Source organism: Microcaecilia unicolor, chromosome 11, assembly GCF_901765095.1.
Source record: "Microcaecilia unicolor chromosome 11, aMicUni1.1, whole genome shotgun sequence".
NCBI classification, from domain to species: Eukaryota; Metazoa; Chordata; class Amphibia; order Gymnophiona; family Siphonopidae; genus Microcaecilia; species Microcaecilia unicolor.
In genome coordinates, this window is record NC_044041.1 from 84,570,293 (window position 1) to 84,590,179 (window position 19,887).

Consider the following 19,887-nt stretch of genomic DNA (forward strand, 5'->3'; position numbering starts at 1 on the left):
TGGCGAGTGGCAAAGAGCAGCTGCATTCAAGTCAAAACAGGAGGTCCTAACAGTCCCACTAACTCAAAGAACCATCAGCATTAACTTTTACCTGTAAAGAGGGTGAGTATTTATCTGCATAAATGGCTTTTGAAAATTATCCTCGTTATGTAAATAGATACAAAACAAAGTATGATGTCCACTTTCAGCAGGAGTGTTCTGGTTAGGGTGATACTGGGGTAATCCTAATTGCTGAGTTTATCAAAATCTCAAAGGGGGTGGGAGAGGGGCTAGGGTAGAGGTTTTCAACCCAGTTCTCGGGCCACACCCAGCATCGGGGTTTTCAGGATATTCCTATTGAATTCAATGGGGATATCCTGAAAACCCCTTATTGGCTGGGTGTGCCCCCAGGACTGGGTTGAAACCCCTGGGCTAGGGACTTAACAGTTAATTTGGAGTGAAGGATAAAGCTGAAGGTAATACCCTTGTTCTGGCCCTGCCTATTATCGCAGAAGGGCCACTGTTTTTCAAAAAAGTGGTCAGATTCCTATTGTAGGCACCTTTTTCAGATCCATTAGGTCAGACTGTGTGCATGAGACCCTTTTTTCAGTAACAGCAGCAAGGTTTTAGCTAGAAATTGCACAGCCCTGATATACAGCTGTAGTAACGGCAGGGACTCACCTGTTCGTAGGTGTGGAGAAGACAGCCAGGACCACAGGCCGACCACTCAGGTAGAGGATATCCGTCACAGACTGAATGATGTTGAAATAGAAGTGTGAGTCTCCTGGGACAGAGCAGTTCAGCCGAGCCTTGAGGAATGAGGTCCACTGCTTTTCCAGAACCCGCTGAGAACCACCCAGGTCGTTTTTACAGACACGACCTACGCGGGATACCACCACCTGCAACAGGGTCAAATGAAAAGGTAAAACACAGACATATAGCCCCACCCATCACACCTCAGAATAAACGTTCAAACTTTCCATGAAGGGGTAGGGGTAGCATGTTTGCTGGTCTGTAGAATTAGTTAAAAGGCAGGTGAATGAATCTTGTATCCTCTGTCTGCTACCATAAGAACATAATAGCCATACTGCGTCAGACCAATAGTCCATCTAGCCCAGTATCCTGCTTCCAACACTGGCCACTTCAGGTCACAAGTACCTGGCGGAAACCCTATTAGTAGCAACTTTCATGTTACCAATCCTAGAGCAAGCAGTGGCTTCCTCCATGTCCATTTTAATAACAGACCATGATCTGCCGTCTTTGAAGATAAAAGTCAATAGACTTTCAAGCTTCATTCACTATTTTCTTTCAAAACTAACCACCCCTCCCCTCCCCATGACTATGTCCAGAAACTCCAATGACCTGCTGCTGAGTGCAGTGCAGGGCAGGTGCCTAGTAGAGCTAGACATGAGTAAAACACTTCTAAACCTCCTTCCTGCCCCACCCCCACTAGTTCTGCCCATTGCTCCAAATATGAGGCCTGCTCTCCCCTCCAACCCCCACATCCAACCGGACAGACTAACTTTATCTCTTACCTTTTCCAGGTAATTGTACTCCATGGCAATCTCTCGGAAGAAAAAATAGACATGGGCTCCCCACTCTAAGGCGTGGATAAAGAATGGCTCTGGTAGGAAAAGTCCAAAGAGAGAGACAAACATCAACTCAGTGCAGGCTGGGGTTAGCATAGCCCAGTGTGACACTATCCACAGCCTAGGCAATGGCCTTACCGACTTTCCCACCTACTTGGTGTTAGCTGGAAGAGATGGTCCTCAAAAGTAATGTATCTCCGCCTGGTGCTCATTAGAGACTGTCCTGATCTGAACATCCCTTATAAAGGGGAACTTTCATTCCTAACCTAGAGTTTGATAATGAGGGGCTATTATCTATTTATCTGGGGCTCCTCACACGTATTCACTCTAGTTCTGGAAGCTCAGTTGCCTGGTGGAGGCCTCTCACCTTTGAACCACTTGGAGTCATGTTTGACTGTGCGCAGAGTGGGGTTGTTCCCAAGGCTCCGATAAATGACTGCATCGATCGCCAGGAAGTCTGTCACAGTAGCCGTGAAAAGCATTCCATCTGGAGGGCAGACCGAGAAAGAAAGGTGAAAGAGGGAAAGAGGAGACCATGGAAATCTAATCCCTACACTGGTCCCCAGAGACACCAAGATACAAGGCACACAAATATTACAGAGCAGGAGAGCAGAATCTAGAAAACTCCTCTGAACTGGCAGAGCCTCTTAGTCTGCATACAACAGGCTGTCCTGTGCTGGGGAAAAGCAACAGGGATGTCCAACTGAGGAGTGGTCTAATGTCAGTGTATTTGGTATAACCCACTGAGGAAATAGAGCAATGGGCCACAGACCAAGGGGCCCAGGGTTCAAATCTCAGTTCTCCCACAGACAATTTGTAGCCTTGAGCACATTACTTTATCTCTCATTGCCTCAGGTACCCATGTAACGGGCGATCCTATAAACTAGGCACTCATATTTATGTCCTTGCTGAATGCATAAACGTTTTGAATACCTACATATATACCAGTATACCACCTATGCGCTACACTGTAAATATGCAATTACCTTGCATACCATACAGGGGCAGACTGACCATTCGGGCAACCAGGCAGTTCCCGAGGGCCCAGAGGCTCTGCCCGGTTTTCCACTGCCAACGCACACTACAGCCCTCCCTGGCGGTCCTACCTTGAAGGGCTCTGGTAGTCTAGTGGCTTCTAAGGGGGCAGGAAAGAATCCCACTCTTTCCTGCCCACTACCACTACTCTGCTTGGAACCGCTGTGTTTCAAAAATGGCTGCTGAGACTGCCAAGACCCACAAGACTGCTGTGGGAAGTCTCGGCAGTCATGTTTAAAACATGGTGGCACCACCCCCGGGCACAGTGGGATTCTTTCCTGCCTCCGAAGAAGCCACTAGACCATCAAGGTCCTTCAAGGTAGGACCCACTTTGGCTCACGCAGGGGTCTGTAGTGTGTGGGAGGGGGACAGCAGTGCAATGGTGGGATGGTGGACAGTGACTACCCGGGGGCCCCAACCACTGTCAGTCCACTCCTGATAGCATGTATTTGCAAGAAGAACGTACACCTGGAGACAGTATGGTGAGTACATAGGCAGGGCTCTGACTTATCTGTGTAACTTACATGCATCCCTGCTGCTTTAGGTGCCTGCACTTATGCCAGATCAACGGCTGGTGTAACAGTGGGGGCATAAATGTTAGTTCCACCAATACCAGGCTACTCTAGTATTCTATAAGGGAACCTGGGCATATAGGAACAGGTATAAAATAGGCTTGTACCATGAGGCTTCAAGGTGCATCAATGGAGGTGCCCAACTGTAAAGGCCTCAATATTCAGTGGCTCCTCCCTGGGTAAATGATGCTCACCAGGACCATACCTAGATTTGCAAAATCATCTCTGACTGCCTATCTGGGTAGTAACTGGCATAGTCCAAGGAGAGCCCAGGAAGGTAAGTGAGGATAATAAAATAGCAGTCCTAATGTACTCAGATAGCTATTCAGGTACAGCACTGAATAGGGGCCCAGATAACTTCCAACAGTGCCAAGATCAGGGTATCGGCTACTGTTAAACATCCAGGTATATACACTGGAATGCAACACTGGCCACAGTGTTTAAAAATCAGGGTAAGCTCTTTGTGGGAAGGGGAAATAGGACTTAATATACTGCCTTTCTGTGGTTTTTGCAACCACATTCAAAGCGGTTTACATAGTATATACAGGTGCTTATTAGTACCTGGGGCAGTGGAGGGTTAAGTGACTTGCCCAGAGTCACAAGGAGTTGCAATGGGAATTGAACCCAGTTCCCCAGGATCAAGGTCTGCTCCACTAACCACTAGGCTACTCCTCTATTCCACTGTAAACTGCCTGGAGTTGAATTGAAAAGGTGGTCTTAAATTTGGGACCCAAAAGCTTCAGCCATCTTGACAGGGGCGGACTGAGAGTGGTCTAGGCCCCTGGGCACTGAGGATGGTCTGGGCCCCCCGCCTAGCCGCTGCCCGACAACCCCCCTACCGCTGCAGCTGCCGCCCCCACTGCCCCAATCCTACCTGAAGGGCCCTGGTGGTGTAGTGGTCTCTGCCGGGGGGGGGGGGGGGGGGGGGGAGGGAGCATGTTCTTTCCTGCTTGCTGCTATTCCTTTGCCTTTCGGTGCCGCCAATTTTAAAGTACGGCGGTGCCGGGCAGGGGGAATAGTGGCAGCACAACAGGCAGGAAAGGACATGTTCCTTCCCACAGAGGCCACTAGATCATCATCAGCGCGCCTTTAAAGGTAGGACCGGGGAGGGCATCTGGGCAGAGCCTCTGGGCCCTCGGGCTCTGCTTGGTTGCCCAAATGGTCAGCCCGCCCCTGCATCTTGAGGAGTTTCTGTCAGAGAAGGTGAGTTGAATAAAAACAGCATTGCCTAGGGCTTATCTGTTGACCCCCTTGACCTACATCAAAGAACAGACAGCAACCCAAGAATCTTTTCTCACTTCAGGGGTTACAAGCCTCTTTACCTGCAAAGAGGGCCACATTGGCATGCTTAGGATCATAGGGGCATCGGGCCATACCACTGATACTCTCCCCGACAGACTCCAGTGTGTCCATCTGCAATGAGAGAGACACACAGAGCATGAGAGGACAGGAGGAGAGAGACACACACATGAGAGACAGACACCCCCTCTCCCCCCATAAGGAGAGAGACCACCAAGTAGGCAGATCCCAGAAACAAAGCAGAAATGTTGGAAGAGGAAGAAGAGTGAAAAGAGAAATGACAGAGGGGAATAGACTGAAACATAAGAGGGGGACAGAGAGTGAACCAGGGTAGGGGGGAGGCTGAGGCAGAGAGAATGGTCTGCAGGCACAGGTGGAACCTTGCAGTTACACAAAGAACTGCTGAGTCAGGAGCAATGGGCAAATTGCTTCTCAAAGTGTCTCTGATTTGTCTCTTGGTTGTTTTTGACGGCTTTTCCCCTTAAATATAACATTGCAGCACAGTGGAAGGGCAAGTATGATACTGATGCATCTGAGGGCCAGCTTCCCTTTCCAAGGCTACTGCAGGAAGTTGGGAGGGAGGGGGAAGAGAGGTTTTACTATAATCAAAAAAACAGTCTCTCCCTCTCTCCATCCCCTCTCCCCCCACTTCTTCTGCTGTTTAGCTGTACCAATACCTGTTTGTTTGCTTTTCTGTCCATATACCCAACACTCCTTAAAACAATGCTCCTCAGCTAAATGCTCAGGGGCACATCCTGCTAGTCAGGTTTTCAGGATATCTACAATGAATATGCATGAGATAGATTTGCATACCAAGGAAGCAGTGCATGCAAAGTGTTCTCATGTATATTCATTATATATACCCTGAGGACTGGGTTGAGAAGCACTGCCCTAAAAGTCCCCCAGTCCTTGGAAAAGAAGGATAAAGGCTCACAGTCCCTCCCACCCTCATGGAAAAGTGACGTGTTGAACAGCCAGCACTCTCCCACCAGTTTGTGCCACGTCCTCCGTCCTCCTTGTTCGCCTTGCTCTCTAGGGACAGGTAGTAAGCTGAACAGTTCAGATTACAGCAGAGATTTCTTTTTGAAGAGCTACCAGTCAAATCACATTGGGAAATGGGGAAGAGACAGACAGACGCACAGTCCCAGGAATGACATACTTCTCCTACTTACCTACAAAAGCACTCGATCTGCAGCCCCTCACTACTTCTCTTCCCTCATCTCCCCTTATGTTCCTACCTGCAACCTCCGCTCACAGGTCAAATCCCTCCTCTCAGTACCCTTCTCCACCACCGCAAACTCCAGGCTCCGCCCTTTCTGCCTCGCCTCACCCTATGCTTGGAATAAACTCCCTGAGCCCATACGTCAAGCCCCCTCCCTGCCCATCTTCAAATCCTTACTCAAAGCCCACCTCTTCGATGTCGCCTTCGGCACATAACCATTACACCTCCATTGAGGAAATCTAGACTACCCCAACTTGACATTTCGTCCTTTAGATTGCAAGCTCCTTTGAGCAGGGACTGCCCTTCTTTGTTTAAACTGTACAGCGCTGCGTAACCCTAGTAGCGCTATAGAAATGTTATGTAGTAGTAATACTACTTATCATTTCTATAGTGCTACTAGACGTATGCAGCGCTGTACACTTGAACCAAACCAAATCAGGGCGCCCTGCAGATACTCACGCTGTAGTTGGCACAAATGGGGTTGAAGGCGTTGGTGCCGCACACAAACAGCGTGTGGTCATTTCTCGCCAGCAGCACCTTCACGAAGTTCCTGCACTCATCCTGGGAAAGAAGCACAGTGTGAGAGTGACCTCTTCAAGGGATAAGAGATGCTGGTGTACAAGGACAGACAGGAGCACAAAATCAGTAGCATCTTTCTGCTCTGGGGCTGATGTAATAAGCTGTACTATCCTTAAGCATGGCGGACTACTTCTGATTTTCCCGTGCTAAATTTGCTCCCAATGCAGTAAAACCATTGTACTAAAGGGTAGTTTGGTTGGCATGCAAATCGCATGCAGACCATTGAATTGGTGTGAACCCCCCCTGCTAAGCGCAGGGCCAAAGTATAGATCTTACGAGGGAGTAGCAGGGTCATTTGAGGTGAATTGCAACACTTCACCTTAGAAGACTTGTGGCTCAAGTGGGCCTGGATGCTACTTGATGCCTGAAGCTACCTAGTCTGGGGAGGAACACAGCAGTGTCCTTCTTTTCCATCACCATCTTGGAAAATGGTGGTGCCTGTCTCCTAATGATGCATCCTGATGTACCACTAGGGATCAGTTTGCCACATAAGACAATGTTTCCCAATGAGAGGTAATCCCTTATGTACCCCTAGTGGTGTGTTCTGATACAGCATGAGGGGTCAGATACCACCATTTTCAAAAATGGTGGTAGGAAAAGGATACTGCTGGACACCTTTCTGGACCAGGTAAGAATTATTGGTTTATGAGGAGTCTGGAGAATGGAGGCTTTCTGGTTGAGGGCCTGAGTGTCTTGGACTATATAGCCCTTGGGAACTCTAGGGCTACGGGTCAGTATTGTGGGGTCCACTGGGCCAAAAGTGTAGGGATAGGAGTCAGGGAGTTTAGGCTTTTCTTTATATGTCCTTTTCGCACACTGACCAGACAGGAGACATCTTTTATGCTCAGTGCAAGAAAATGCGGCAGATGTCTACAGAATTGGGCACTGTGTTTTCTGTCAGCATACATTTCTTAATACCAGGGTTGTTTGCATGCCATTTGTTTACTGCATTAGCCATAAAAGATGTTTTCAGTGCATGTATTAAAAAGCTGTGTGAAGCTTAGTGCACTGTTCTAATGCACAGCTTGTTACATTGCTCCCTCTGCTATCTCACCAGCTTGCATAAGATCGACCTGCACTTAACAAACTGCCCCACATCACTTTTAACATGAGCAAAAAAAGATTCATAGCTGCACCCTGGTCATAAAACTGCATTGTTGTACAGCATAAAGGGTACAAGAGTGCACTGTGGGGGAAAAGAATGCAAACAGAATTCTTATACTAAGCTCAGATGTGTATTGTGTGCTACCTGATACCCCAGGTATTGGAAATGAACAAAATACCACACAGTGTCAGGAGTTCTGGGGGGTGGGTGGGGGGTGGTAGTCTATTGCTGCAGCATTAAGGTGTTTAGTACGATACTGCTACACCCTATTTTGCAGAATATCTGTCTATATATTAATTGGTCAATCTGTGTCCCTGGCTTGCTGGCTGGGCTCGTAATCGTATGCTAATGAGCTTACGTCAGCTCGCCTCCAGCGTTCCCTTCCCTCTCAGTGTCCCGCCCTCACGGAAAAACGAAATGACATCAGAGGAGGGCGGGACACTGAGAGGGAAGGCTGGAGACGCGAGCGGAGCCGAGTCTGCCACTGCTGCGACCTCAGGTATGGAGGGGAGGATCGCTGGACATAGATGAGATGGGAGGGCAGAGGAGGGGAGGGGAGAATCGCTGGACATGGAGGGGAGGAGATGGGTGGGGAGAATCGCTGGACATGGAGGGGAGGGGAGAAAACACTTAGACGATAGCCTTCCTAGGGCCCGTTTCATGTGTTCCAAAATGGGCTTTTTTGCTTGTTGTACTATAAAGATGCTGTGGGAGGTCTACTGCTGCAGCGTTAATGTACTTAGCACAGTTGTACTATAAGGTGTTACCAGGGGAGGGGGGGGGGAGTGACTACTGCTGCACAGTGTTAAGGTGTTTAGTACAGTACTGCTAATCCTTATTTTGCATCACATTCAAAAAGGCAGTAAATAAATCCTACTAACTAACTAACGAAATAAGGAATTTTTTGGTCTACTACTGCAGTGTTTATTTATTATTTATTTATTTATTTATTTGTACCCCACATTTTCCCACCTATTTGCAGGCTCAATGTGGCTTACATAGTACCGTAAGGCGTTCGCCAGTCAGTTGATAACAAATATAAGGTTATATTGTGGTCGAGTGAGGTAGGTGTGTATCAGGCACCATGAGGGTCGAAGGGAATGAAGATTGTATATTGTCCAGTATGATCATTGGTTATGTTGTGTTGCTGGGTGTGGGGATTTACGTTGGATCGGTGGGGTAAGCCTTTTTGAAGAGGGTGGTTTTTAGTGATTTCCTGAAGTTTAGATGGTCATGGATTATTTTCACAACTTTTGTGAGTCCATTCCTTAGTTGTGTGCTTATGTAGTGTTATGTAAGTGTTTAGTACAGTATTGCTACACTCTATTTTGCAAATTGTACTATAAGGTGTTATGGGGGGGGGGGGGGGGTCTTATTAGTGCACAGTGTGTTAAGGTGCTTAGTTCAGTACTGCTACACACTATTTTCCAGCATATTCTCTAAATTACAAGCCCAGCTGAAAGCATTAACATGGTTAGTTTCAGGGTTGTACGTTGGCAGCTGTGGACCTGCTGAGAAATGTTTAGTCTGAGACGCAGGCAGTGTGAGGCCTATTGTCTGTGTGCAAGATTCCTCATTTCTGTCTGTCTTTTCACTAATTTTACCTTGGATACCAGGGTTCAAAACTCAATTTTGTGGGCTGGGACTGCCAGGAATTCTGGGTTTTGATCCACCTGGGCACCCTATCTTTCCTAGCATGGGGCCCTGGAATGTGCAGCCACTGCTGGCTTGAGCTGAACATTAATAGAATCTGGAAATTAGATTCCTTGCAGATTATGAAATGTGTCTGTTCTGATCAACAGACCAGAAATAATTAATTACAAAACCAATTACACAGTCATCTAATAAATTGTATTTGACAAAAATAATTTGGAGGGGGGGGGGCTTCGGAGTCAGAACAAGCGACACAGGACCAGCGGGAACCCAGAGGAACTGGTCATAAAAGAACTCAGAGAACGTAAAAGATTTGTCATCACTGCAGTTGTTTTGATTTGTGGTCAGCAAAAAGACAGGCACACTCCGGTATCCTGCACAGAGCAAATCTTGGCCCTAACAGACTGAGGTGTGGCTCTTAGTACCCTCAAAGGTCAGTTCCCAGTGCTGGTGCAACAGGGAGCCTGTCAAATCCAGATGCTGGTGTGCAAGAGCTGCAAATCCTGGCCATATGTGTGCAATTTCATTCGCGCTATACAGGATCTGGGGGATAATGTATTTGCATGCAACACTCCTCCAGGTGTCGACACAGTCTCTACACAAAGGACCAGATTCAATAAATGGTGGCCAAATCTGGTTGTATTCTGGATTTGCACGCACAATTTAATTACTTAACAGGCCAATCAGTGCAGATAATTACCACTTAACAAGCTAGGTGTATTCTGTAAAGTGGTGCATGTAAATTTTAATACATGCTGCCAGAAACGGGGACCGGGGCCATGGTCATGGAACGGGCGGGCTGTGGGCGTTCCGAAAATCTATACGTAAAGTTACAGAATCAGGGGCGTAACCAGACTTCGTGGGGAGGGGGGTCCAGAGCCTGAGGTGAGGGGACACATTTTCGCCCTCCCTGGCGCCGCCGACCCCGCCATTTTTAACCCCCGCCGCCATTTTTGCCCCCCCCCCCCCCGGCGCCAACCCTTTCGACCCCCTCTTCCTCCCGCCACCAACCCTCCCCCGCCGCCACCGTTGGGTACCTTTGCTGGCGGGGGTCCCCAACCCCCGCCAGCCGAAGTCCTCTTCTCCGGCGCGGCCGCGTTGCTGATCTGCAAAGGCAGGCTTCTGTTTCTGCGAGTCTGACGTCCTGCATGTAACGTAATGTCAGACTCGCAGAAACAGAAGCCTGCCCTTGCAGATCAGCAACGCGGCCGCGCCGGAGAAGAGGACTTCGGCTGGCGGGGGTTAGGGACCCCCGCCAGCAAAGGTACCCGACGGTGGCGGCGGGGGAGGGTTGGTGGCGGGGGAAGAGGGGGTCGAAGGGGTTGGTGGCGGGGGGGGGGGGGGCAGGGCCAAATCTACAAGGGCCCATGCCCCCACGTAGCTACGCCCCTGTACAGAATATACCTGCTCTGCACCTAACTTAGGCGACACCAAGTTTTACTTGGTATAAATGGACATGCCTAGTTAGGTGCAGACGTGGTCGCTAAGCATATTCTATAAACCCGCTAGGTGTATTCTATAAACCGTGCCTAAATCTAGGCACGGTTTACAGAATATGCCTAGGCGGAAATATTTTCGGCGCCAATTTTTCAGGCGCCATATATAGAATCTACTCCTATGTGCATTAAATTTGTGTGACTGGAATGCCAAACACTTATTATGTGCACACATAGAACTGGTATGGTGTTATCTCAACATCTGCAGTTGAAAACATTGTCCATTGTTTCACAGCTGTAGCATCTCCCCCTTAATCCCATAATTGGTGATGTGGTCACCTCTGCTCCTGACCTTATCTCCCTTCTGGTTTTTTTTTTGTCTCCCTTCAAAAAAAACAAATGTGGGTAATTCGTGTTGGCACAAAATCCTCATTAATATCAGACACAGAAAACTGAACTAACCTTTTACTCCTGCTCAGACTGCACGTTCAATTGTCATCGTCAGAAAACTAAGGGCCCTAATTTACTAAACTGAGCTGTAGGCGAGCTAACAAAAATTAGTGTATACTATTGCTAGAGTCACCCATATATTCTTATGGGTGTCTCTAGCATTAGCATGAGCTAAACACGCTAGTGCACCTTAGTAAACAGGGCCCTAAGCTAAACCTTCAGGTCAGTGCGCACTTCTCTGCATCTGGATTGAATAGCTAATGTCTTCATTACCACTGGATTTAAGTGAGCTGTGAATAGTACTTTGTAAATAATTGAAGAGCACTTTTCCAAAACTCACTCAGTCCATTTTTTGTCAGTTTTGCGTTATATTTATTTATTGGGATTTATTTACTGCTGTTTTGAAAGAATTCACTCAAAGCGGTGTACAGTAAGAATAAATCAAACATAAACAGACAATTACAACAGTAAAAATATGCAAATAACAATACAAAGTATGACATAGCAATGTCAACACAATACATAATAAAACATTTTAATAAGACATCGTAGGGTATAAGCAAAAATGTAACATATAGCTAGGTAAGAGAGTAAGAGGAGTTAGAAAATAAGGGAACTAATTTAAAGAAAGTTGTACATGAGGTCAGAGAGGTGATTAAATATTATATGATTAATTTCATACATCAAGGCAAGAGTCATTTCCTGTAGCTTATTCCTGTGCCAAAACTCACTCAGTCCATGGTATTTTAATGACTTTGTGTTGAATACTCTATGCAAAACTCAGCCCAAAAGCTGCTACCTATTTTTCTCAAAACTGCTGCTGATGGACTGAGTGAGTTTTGGAAAAGTGCTTTTCAATTTAGATCTGCACTAAACTGCTTTGAGCATAGGGTGCTCATCATCCCCCAAATTCTATAAAAGGCGCTCGAAATTGCGCATGTAAATTTGGACGTGCACCCAATTGAATTGAATAGCAAGCTAATTAGTGCCAATAATTGGCCGCTAACAATCAATTATTGGTGCTAATTAGCAACAATTTGCATTGGCACGTGCATCTTCCGTCGGTATTCCAAAAAGATGCGTGCATAAATTTTTAAGCGCGGATCTGAAAAGCAGGCGTGGCCATGGGAGGGGCATGGGCAGGTTAGGGACGTTCCTACAATTTGCGCGCAGTGTTATGGAATACAGCAGATCCGCTCCTAATTTACGCTCAATGATTTATACCAAGTTTCAGTTGGTGTAAATCCTCACACCCAAAATTGGGCGCGGATCCCGGAGCTAAGCGCTATTCTATAAACAGCACCATTTATAGTATAGTACTTAGTGCTCATTATTGGGGGGCACCATTTGCTGAATTTACCTCTTTATGTCTATGTTTATTAGACCTAATAGACTGCCTTTCAGTGTAACCAATCAAAGTGGTTAAACAAGAACAAAAAAATAATAAGGGAGAAAGGAAAATTGTGTGCAGAACCCACAAACTGTACTGCAAAACTAGTGCAGAAAAATTGCCATGACCTGCTCAAAGTTTCTCCCTTATATGGTAGTTAGGCCTCACCCAGTGCATCCCAGGATGCGTGAAGGGGGGGGGGGGGGGGGGGCTACACCATTTGAACGTGGCGTCTGGAGAAGCAGGAGCGAGTGGGCATCACTCCGCCTCCTACAAGGTGTGGAGGTCTGGGGGGAAGGGGGGTGCTGGCTTCCACTATACCACCAGCCCAAGTGACTGGGGGGCTGGGCTGTGTCAGGTCTAGCCTAACCTAGCCCAGTCGAGGGAGGGGGGGGGCACTGGACCACCAGGGCATATTTTTTTTAATATTGGAGGAAGGGGAGGACGGTGCTCAAAACAGGTTGGGTCGGGAGGGGGGGGGGGGGTGTTTTGAGCACTGGCCCCTGAGAGCAGAATATAAGCCAGTCAGTGTTCACAATATAGTGAGCTTGAGGAGATGTAGATACTGCTTCAGTTGTGTCCTCTGTTACAGTGACAAAGGCTAGAGTACAGCTCCCAAGGCTTAAGTAGTGGATAAACACTGTGTATCACTGCCCATCTCACTCCCTTGGAGAGCCATGACTGCAACAGAGGTTAGAGAGACTACACTGAGTATCACAGCCCACCTCACTTCTTCAGGGAGGTCACGACTGTGGCAGAGGCTGCAAGACTACACTGAGTATCATTGCCTACCTCACTCTCTCAGAGAGACCACGACTGTGGCAGAGACTGGGAGACTACACTGAGTATTGCTGCCTGCCTCACTCCCTTGGGAAGGTCACGACTGCGACAGAGGCTGGAGAAGCAGGAAGCATACACTCACCTCGTGCTTTCCTTTCATCCGGCAAACGTTGATGTCCTGATGGTTCGACTTCCAGCTCAACCTCTATATGTTACATAACCAATATTATACAATTAATTCACGGACACAGCAAGATATTTAATGAAAAAAATAAAAAGCCACTCTCCAGGGAAATCAGAGAAAATTTCAAGAAGGAACAGTTCATTTTGCTGTGATGATCTGTGAGCTGCAGGCCCACGATTCATCCACAGACACCATCTCTGGTGGTGTCAAGCTGGAATTATGGACCCGGTGTTGGGCATGGGAGGGAGGGAAGGATGAAACTTCCTTGCTCTCCTCACCCACAGATTATGTTTTGCTGCTCACTACAAGCTGGAATTTAGATTTTTTTTCTCTTTAAAATTTTCTAGTTGTTATTCTGCACCCAGTCCAAGTCCTGTGATCCCAAATGACAGCACTAGAGAATAATTATTTTATAAACCCATTAAAAAAATAATCTCCACATGCGGTGTAGCTGCTGAATGAGCCTACCACAAGATTTTCAAAGGGAATCTTTGGGGGTATTTTCCCTTTGCAAATTAGCTCACAGGATGCTGAGTTCCAAACCTGCCCCCTAATATCAGTATTGGAAAAAGACAGGGGGGTAATGAGTGTAAACAGCCCACTTTATAGGCATGCGGTATGACTGCAACAGAGAGCACCGGTACATTCCCACAGGGCACGCAGTTCAACCGTTCCCAATCGCATGGGTACTGGAGAACTGGTAGCACCTCTAGGAAGTGGGGGCACAACAGCAGCATTCCATGGGATGTGCTTTTTAAAAGGACTTTCCTCCCTCCCCTTACACACACTTACCCACTTACCTGGCTGTAGTGCAGGTCACCAGGTGGAGAGGAGTTCAGGTCCACCCGGTATAGCCTGTCCCTACAAGAAAGCACAGAAAGGGTGAGAAGGGACCTTACTGACATAACCAGTAAAGGAACTTTGGCCCTGCAGCTCTTGGTTTTTATTTTGTTTCTATTTTAAATGCCCTGCTGCTTTTATGAAGGGTGGTACATCAAGAATTAGGAGGAGAAACAAAAACAGAATAAAGAGCCCAAGCAAGGCAGAGGATGAAGGCTCCACTCCGCCTCAGTCCAGTCCGGGGAAAGCATTTTCTCTAGCACAAGGGTCCTCGAATCTAGTCCTTGAGGTCCAAAACCCAGCCAGGGTTTCAGGATTTCCACAATGAATATGTATGAAATTTATTTGCATGCAATGGAAGCAGTGAATGCAAAGCGATCTCATACATATTCATTGTGGAAATCCTGAAAACCAGGCTGGGTTGTGGACCCCCTGCTCTAGCACATGCATGAACCCACAAATCCTCCAAAGACAAAATGAAGCCTGCATTTCTGAGAACATAAACAACCCTTCTTCAGGGCCAGTGATATTGCTGGAACCTTGTCTGGAGCAGGAACAGAGGTGGAGGAGTAGCTAAATGGTTACAGCAGTGGGCTGAGAACTGAAAAACCTGGGTCAAACTCCCACTGCAACTCCTTGTGACCCTCCATTAGCTCAGATACAAACTTAGATTGTAAGCCCTTTGGGTCAGGAAAATACCTGTGTCTGAATGTATAACTCACCTTGAGCTAGGACTGAAAAAGCCATGAGCTTTCCCTCACTGCTCCTAAAGAAACTGCACCTACCACCCAATAAAAGAGAATTCCTGCCCCAGCCCTTCTTCAGAACCTGAATTTAAGGCACTGAACCTGCATTAATACCCTAGTATGCAAGCAGGACCCAGAAAGAGCTGAGAAAATACCCCTTGGTGCCTGGAGGTCTGGTCTCACCCTGCTAGAGAGTTACCATGGTTACTGTTCCTGAGATCACTCTCACTAGCACAGACTATATAGCAGGTTGATTTTGTCTCCCAAGATGTCAGCTTTCTGCTATTTTTCTTATCAGAAAATCACTTTCTACTTTCTGGAATGGGCCAATGCTTTCCACAGTATTTCATCTGGGGTTCCAGCCACAGCTTGGGGGGATAGAGTGAGGCAGCATCTTCCACCCTACACGTCCCTTCACCATTCCAAACTCCTTTACTCCCTCGCTTTTCAGCGCAGAATCACAGGACTGGGCCACCCGAATCAGCAGAAGAGAGGGTTAGTGCCCACCCAAGAACAAACAAGAAGCAGAGGAAAAGGCAACAGGTCTACAAACAAGTTTGTGACCAGCAAAACCTTTATTCAGATGGGACCATGTTTTTGCATCAGCACCTGCATCAGGCGTCTTCGTCACACATAAAACATAAATAAAACATTTATTAAAAAAATTATATATAAATGTCATAAACATACATAAATAACACCTTAACAGAAAAATGTTCTTAAAAATATATATGTATTTCAAAAAATGTGCATACCTCAAGTTTAAATGCAATATTTGTGATGCCAATTTACTTTAAGAGTCTAGAGAGAGCCATAGAGAAAGACGAGGAAAAATGTCCACATCTGGTTAATTCTTGACCTTTCTGAAGAAACGACCAGTGAGGGTTTAAACCAGGGCTTTTTTTTGAGGGGGTACTTGGGGGTACTGAGTAACAGCACCTTTTCCAATGTCTGCTAAAATTGACCCATTGTCCCCAAGTTTTAATGAAAGAGCTCACGCTCTAAACACCAATTCTGCCTTGTCATAGACTCTGTGACTGGTTGTAGGTAGCCTGGTTATTGTGGGGAGGGTCCCTCAGTGATCACCCCATCCCTGAAGGGTGGCCTGACATTTGAGTACCCGCACCTTTTTCGCTAGAAAAAACACACTGGTTACAACTGATGTAATTTGTGATGGTGCTTTGAATTTCAGTGGCACAGATGCTGATTGCCAGAGGCATGAGACCTACCAGCACATTTCACATTGGCCACTATATGGATTTCATACTGGTGATGACTTTTGATCTAGGTACAGAAAGGCAGTGAAGTGGCCCACAGATGAAACACGCATGTGGAGACCAATATCCGAGGAAGCAAAATTTTCAATAAATTTTGCTTCCTGAGATATTGGTCTCCTCCTGTGATTACTCTTGATGGTACATGGCATTTTTGTGTGGAAAGAACTTTTAATGTTCAACTCTGTTTCCGTGCCATTGGATTGATGCTATTTATTCAAGTCTGCAGAAGAGTAGTCTTTTTCACGATGAAGCTGTTTACCCTTCACCGGATGGTTTGTTACCTTGGAAGTAGATTAAATCAGATCCCATTTTATGCCGCAACACGGAACATGTCGGGTCTGATCAATAAAGTGAAGTTGAGACACCCCCTATCCTGAAGGCTTCTTGTGCTTTTTTTTGTCTATTTATGAAAATTAAAATAACCTTTTGGCCAAAACCAGGCAGAAAAAGGATTTTGGGCTGGTTTTGGCGCCATAACCGAAACTGAAATTCGGTCAGCCTCTACTTATGTTTGTGGAATGGAGCGACTCACAAAGGGAAGACAGTTGGCAAATGGGAACCAATATGAAGACCATTTTTTCAACTGTAATTAATTCTATTGAGGGGATAGGTTTGGATAGGGGGAGTTATTAACCAGTTCTTATGAATCTTTCCAGTGGGTGCTTTTAAATGACAGAGTGCCTGAGGATTTTGGACAAATCATCTGAGGGACTTTAAGCTGTTACGTGCATTTATTTGGGGAGCGGTGGGAGATCTGTTGCAAGTGTAAAATTGTTGGGAAAAATGATTAGACATTTTTGGTATCCTTCTAAGTGATTATTTGTTAGTTCTTTATATTTCTGAATTACAGAACAAGATTAATTCCATTTTGCTTTACTGCTACTTGACAGTTAAGCAATGTAACTGTTTTGAAAATTGACTTGTTTCCTTTTTAATAAATACAGAACAGTTTTGATTATCCCACCTTTATTGATCCAACCATCCAGCATATCTGACAGACTCCTGGTGACGTCACTCAGCTTCTCTTTCCGTTTTCCAAACCCGGGACCTTACTTTTACTGCGAAACAGCACCGTTGTGAGCTGGGACCCTGATTTTACTACCTTTGTTTCTGCATTGTTTGAGAGGACACCATGGTTTCCGATTTATCCGACTCTTCATTTATCCAATGGGTTGGTTCCATTTATGTCGGATAATTAAGAGTTTACTGTACCTCTCAAAATAATTAAAAGAACCAGACTGTTATGGTTTCTGGAGTCAGACCTTCCAATCCCTTGCCCAAAGCTTTTTCGAATCTGTAGCCCTGTTTACTTACATCCAACCCAGAATGTTAACTTGAGTGCCCTGGCCTTGCAGCCCAGTGAAGGAGGCTACAGGACAGGGTAATGTGATCCAGATTCTCACCAGGATAAGGGCAGCTGGAAAAGAGTTGACTTGTGTTTCACCTCCATCAAGCAAAGAGCTCAGAGGCACAACAGCTGAGCACACAAGCTTAAAAATCAATAGGGCAATACTTAGGGAATCCTTTTAGCTAGATCCATGAGCCATCCACATGTGTCATGAGAAGCTGGGGAGGAAGAGCAAACTGCATGGCAGGGAGACAAAAGGCTTTTATGAAAAAGAAAACAGAGGAAGGAGAGACAAAGAAGGAAGAGACAAAGAGAGGAGGGAAAGGGGATAGATGTGTAAGGAAGGCACAGGGGAGATGAGTAAGAAGGAAAGGGGAAAGGAGACATAAGAACATAGGAGTTGCCATACTGGGTCAGATCAAGGGTCCATCTAACCCAGTAACCTGTTTCCAACAATAGTCTGTCCAGGTCACACGTGACTGGCAGAATCCCAAAAAGTAGCAAGATTGCATGCTATCTAATCTCAGGATAAGGAATGAATTTGCTTAGGTGTACCTTAATAACAGTTTATTGACTTTTTCTCCAGGAACTTGTCCAAACCTTTTTAAAACTTAGCTACATTAACTGCTTTTACTATTTGCTCCAGCAAAGAGTTCCAGAGCTTAAGTATATGCTGAATGAAAAAATAATTTATTCTACTTGTTTTAAATGTGCTACTATGTAACTTCAAGGGGCGCCCCCTAGTTTTTGTACTTTTTGAAAGAGAAATCAATCAATTCATGGTTACTGTTCCACTCCATTCAGGATTTTATAGACCTCAACTGTATCTCCCCTCAGCTGTCTCTTCTTCCAGCTGAACATCCCTAAGCTTTTAAGCCTTTCCTCATATGACAGTCCTTCCATCCCATTAATCATTTTGGTCACTCTTCTCTGTATCTTTTTCAGTTCCACTATACCTTTTTGAGATGTAATGACCAGATTTACACCCAACACTCAAGTTGCAGTCTCACCATGGAGCAATCTTCAATCTGTTCAGAACTCTGCTGCACGTCTTATATTCCGCCTGAACCGATATACTCATATCACCCCTCTTCTCAGGTCACTTCACTGGCTTCCAATCAGATACCGCATACAGTTCAAGCTTCTCCTTCTTACCTACAAATGCACTCAGTCTGCAGCCCCTCATTACCTCTCTACCCTCATTTCCCCTTACGTTCCCACCCGTAACCTCCGCTCACAGGACTAATCCCTCCTCTCAGTACCCTTCTCCACCACCGCCAACTCCAGGCTCCGCTCATTCTGCCTCACCTCACCCTATGCTTGGAATAAACTTCCTGAGCCCTTAGGCCAAGCCCCCTCCCTACCCATCTTCAAATCCTTGCTCAAAGCCCACCTCTTCAATGTTGCTTTCGGCACCTAACCTTTATACCTTTCAGGAAATCTAGACTGCCCCTATTTGACTGACTGTACATTTGTCCTTTAGATTGTAAGCTCCTTTGAGCAGGGACTGTCCTTCTATGTTAAATTGTACAGCGCTGCGTAACCCTAGTAGCGCTTTAGAAATGTCAAGTAGTAGTAGTAGTAGTAGCAATAAGAGGCATTATAATATTCTTTGATTTATTCTCTATTCTTTTCCTAATATTTTCTAACATCCTGCTTGCTTTGGCTGAGTAGAAGATAACATATTGTCCATGATGACCCCCTCGGTGGTGACATGGGGGAAAGACAGAAGCATCTAGGGTGATGAGAAGCTGTCAGATGAGGAAACAGAGAGAGAGGCTAGGCCCAGCTAATTCATGGTGCCCTGAAGCCTGGCCTCTAGAACATTATTCTACTTCACTGAGGGACCCCAGACAGTTGCTCTGCTTGCCTACACTCCTTTTTCCCCTCCAAAACCAGCCTTAGGTGGGACATGTGACAGCTGTCCCTTATGAACTCTCTTTGAGATGGTCTTTGTGTTCAACACCTCTTTGTGACATATGATTGATGGTTGGCTGGTGTCAGTCTGTGAAACATGCTGCCCATATATCACCAAGATTCAATCAATCAGAAGAAGGATACACGCACGCACGTGGCAAGACCTCAGTTGCTATCAGAGATCATGAGTGTCATGACAGGACCAAAGACGCAAGTCCTCTGTGATTCCAGAAAGATTCCAGCCACAAGAAAAAGTCTTCACCTCTCCATCCCCCCTCCCCAGTAAAAAGACACACCCTTAATCAGTAATGAAAGCAGAGCCAAAAGCTGCCGGTGTCCTTCTTGTAGGTTTTGTGAAATCCTGAGATCCTTCCTTGTAATCCACCAGCATCTGTCAGCTGATGAAATCATGTCATGTACTGTCCTGCTCAGCTTTGGTGCAGGGTGAAATCGGATCTGCCCTAATAGGCACTTCCAGAGCATGTG

The 19,887-nt window shown here is 46.2% G+C and overlaps 1 protein-coding gene across 4 annotated transcripts in view; it reads right to left on the reverse strand.

The window, feature by feature from the left end:
* SEMA6B (semaphorin 6B) overlaps window positions 1-19,887 on the reverse strand; it is a 191,919-nt gene that overhangs the window by 37,486 nt on the left and 134,546 nt on the right. For all 4 annotated transcript variants that reach the window (XM_030217965.1, XM_030217967.1, XM_030217966.1 and 1 more), the window contains exons 4-10: window positions 14,074-14,134; window positions 13,232-13,294; window positions 6,156-6,257; window positions 4,498-4,588; window positions 1,936-2,055; window positions 1,515-1,603; window positions 661-878 (exon numbers count right to left, since the gene is read on the reverse strand). In XM_030217965.1, the coding sequence (XP_030073825.1) occupies window positions 661-878; window positions 1,515-1,603; window positions 1,936-2,055; window positions 4,498-4,588; window positions 6,156-6,257; window positions 13,232-13,294; window positions 14,074-14,134 (744 nt within the window). The remainder of the gene's footprint in view (window positions 1-660; window positions 879-1,514; window positions 1,604-1,935; window positions 2,056-4,497; window positions 4,589-6,155; window positions 6,258-13,231; window positions 13,295-14,073; window positions 14,135-19,887) is intronic.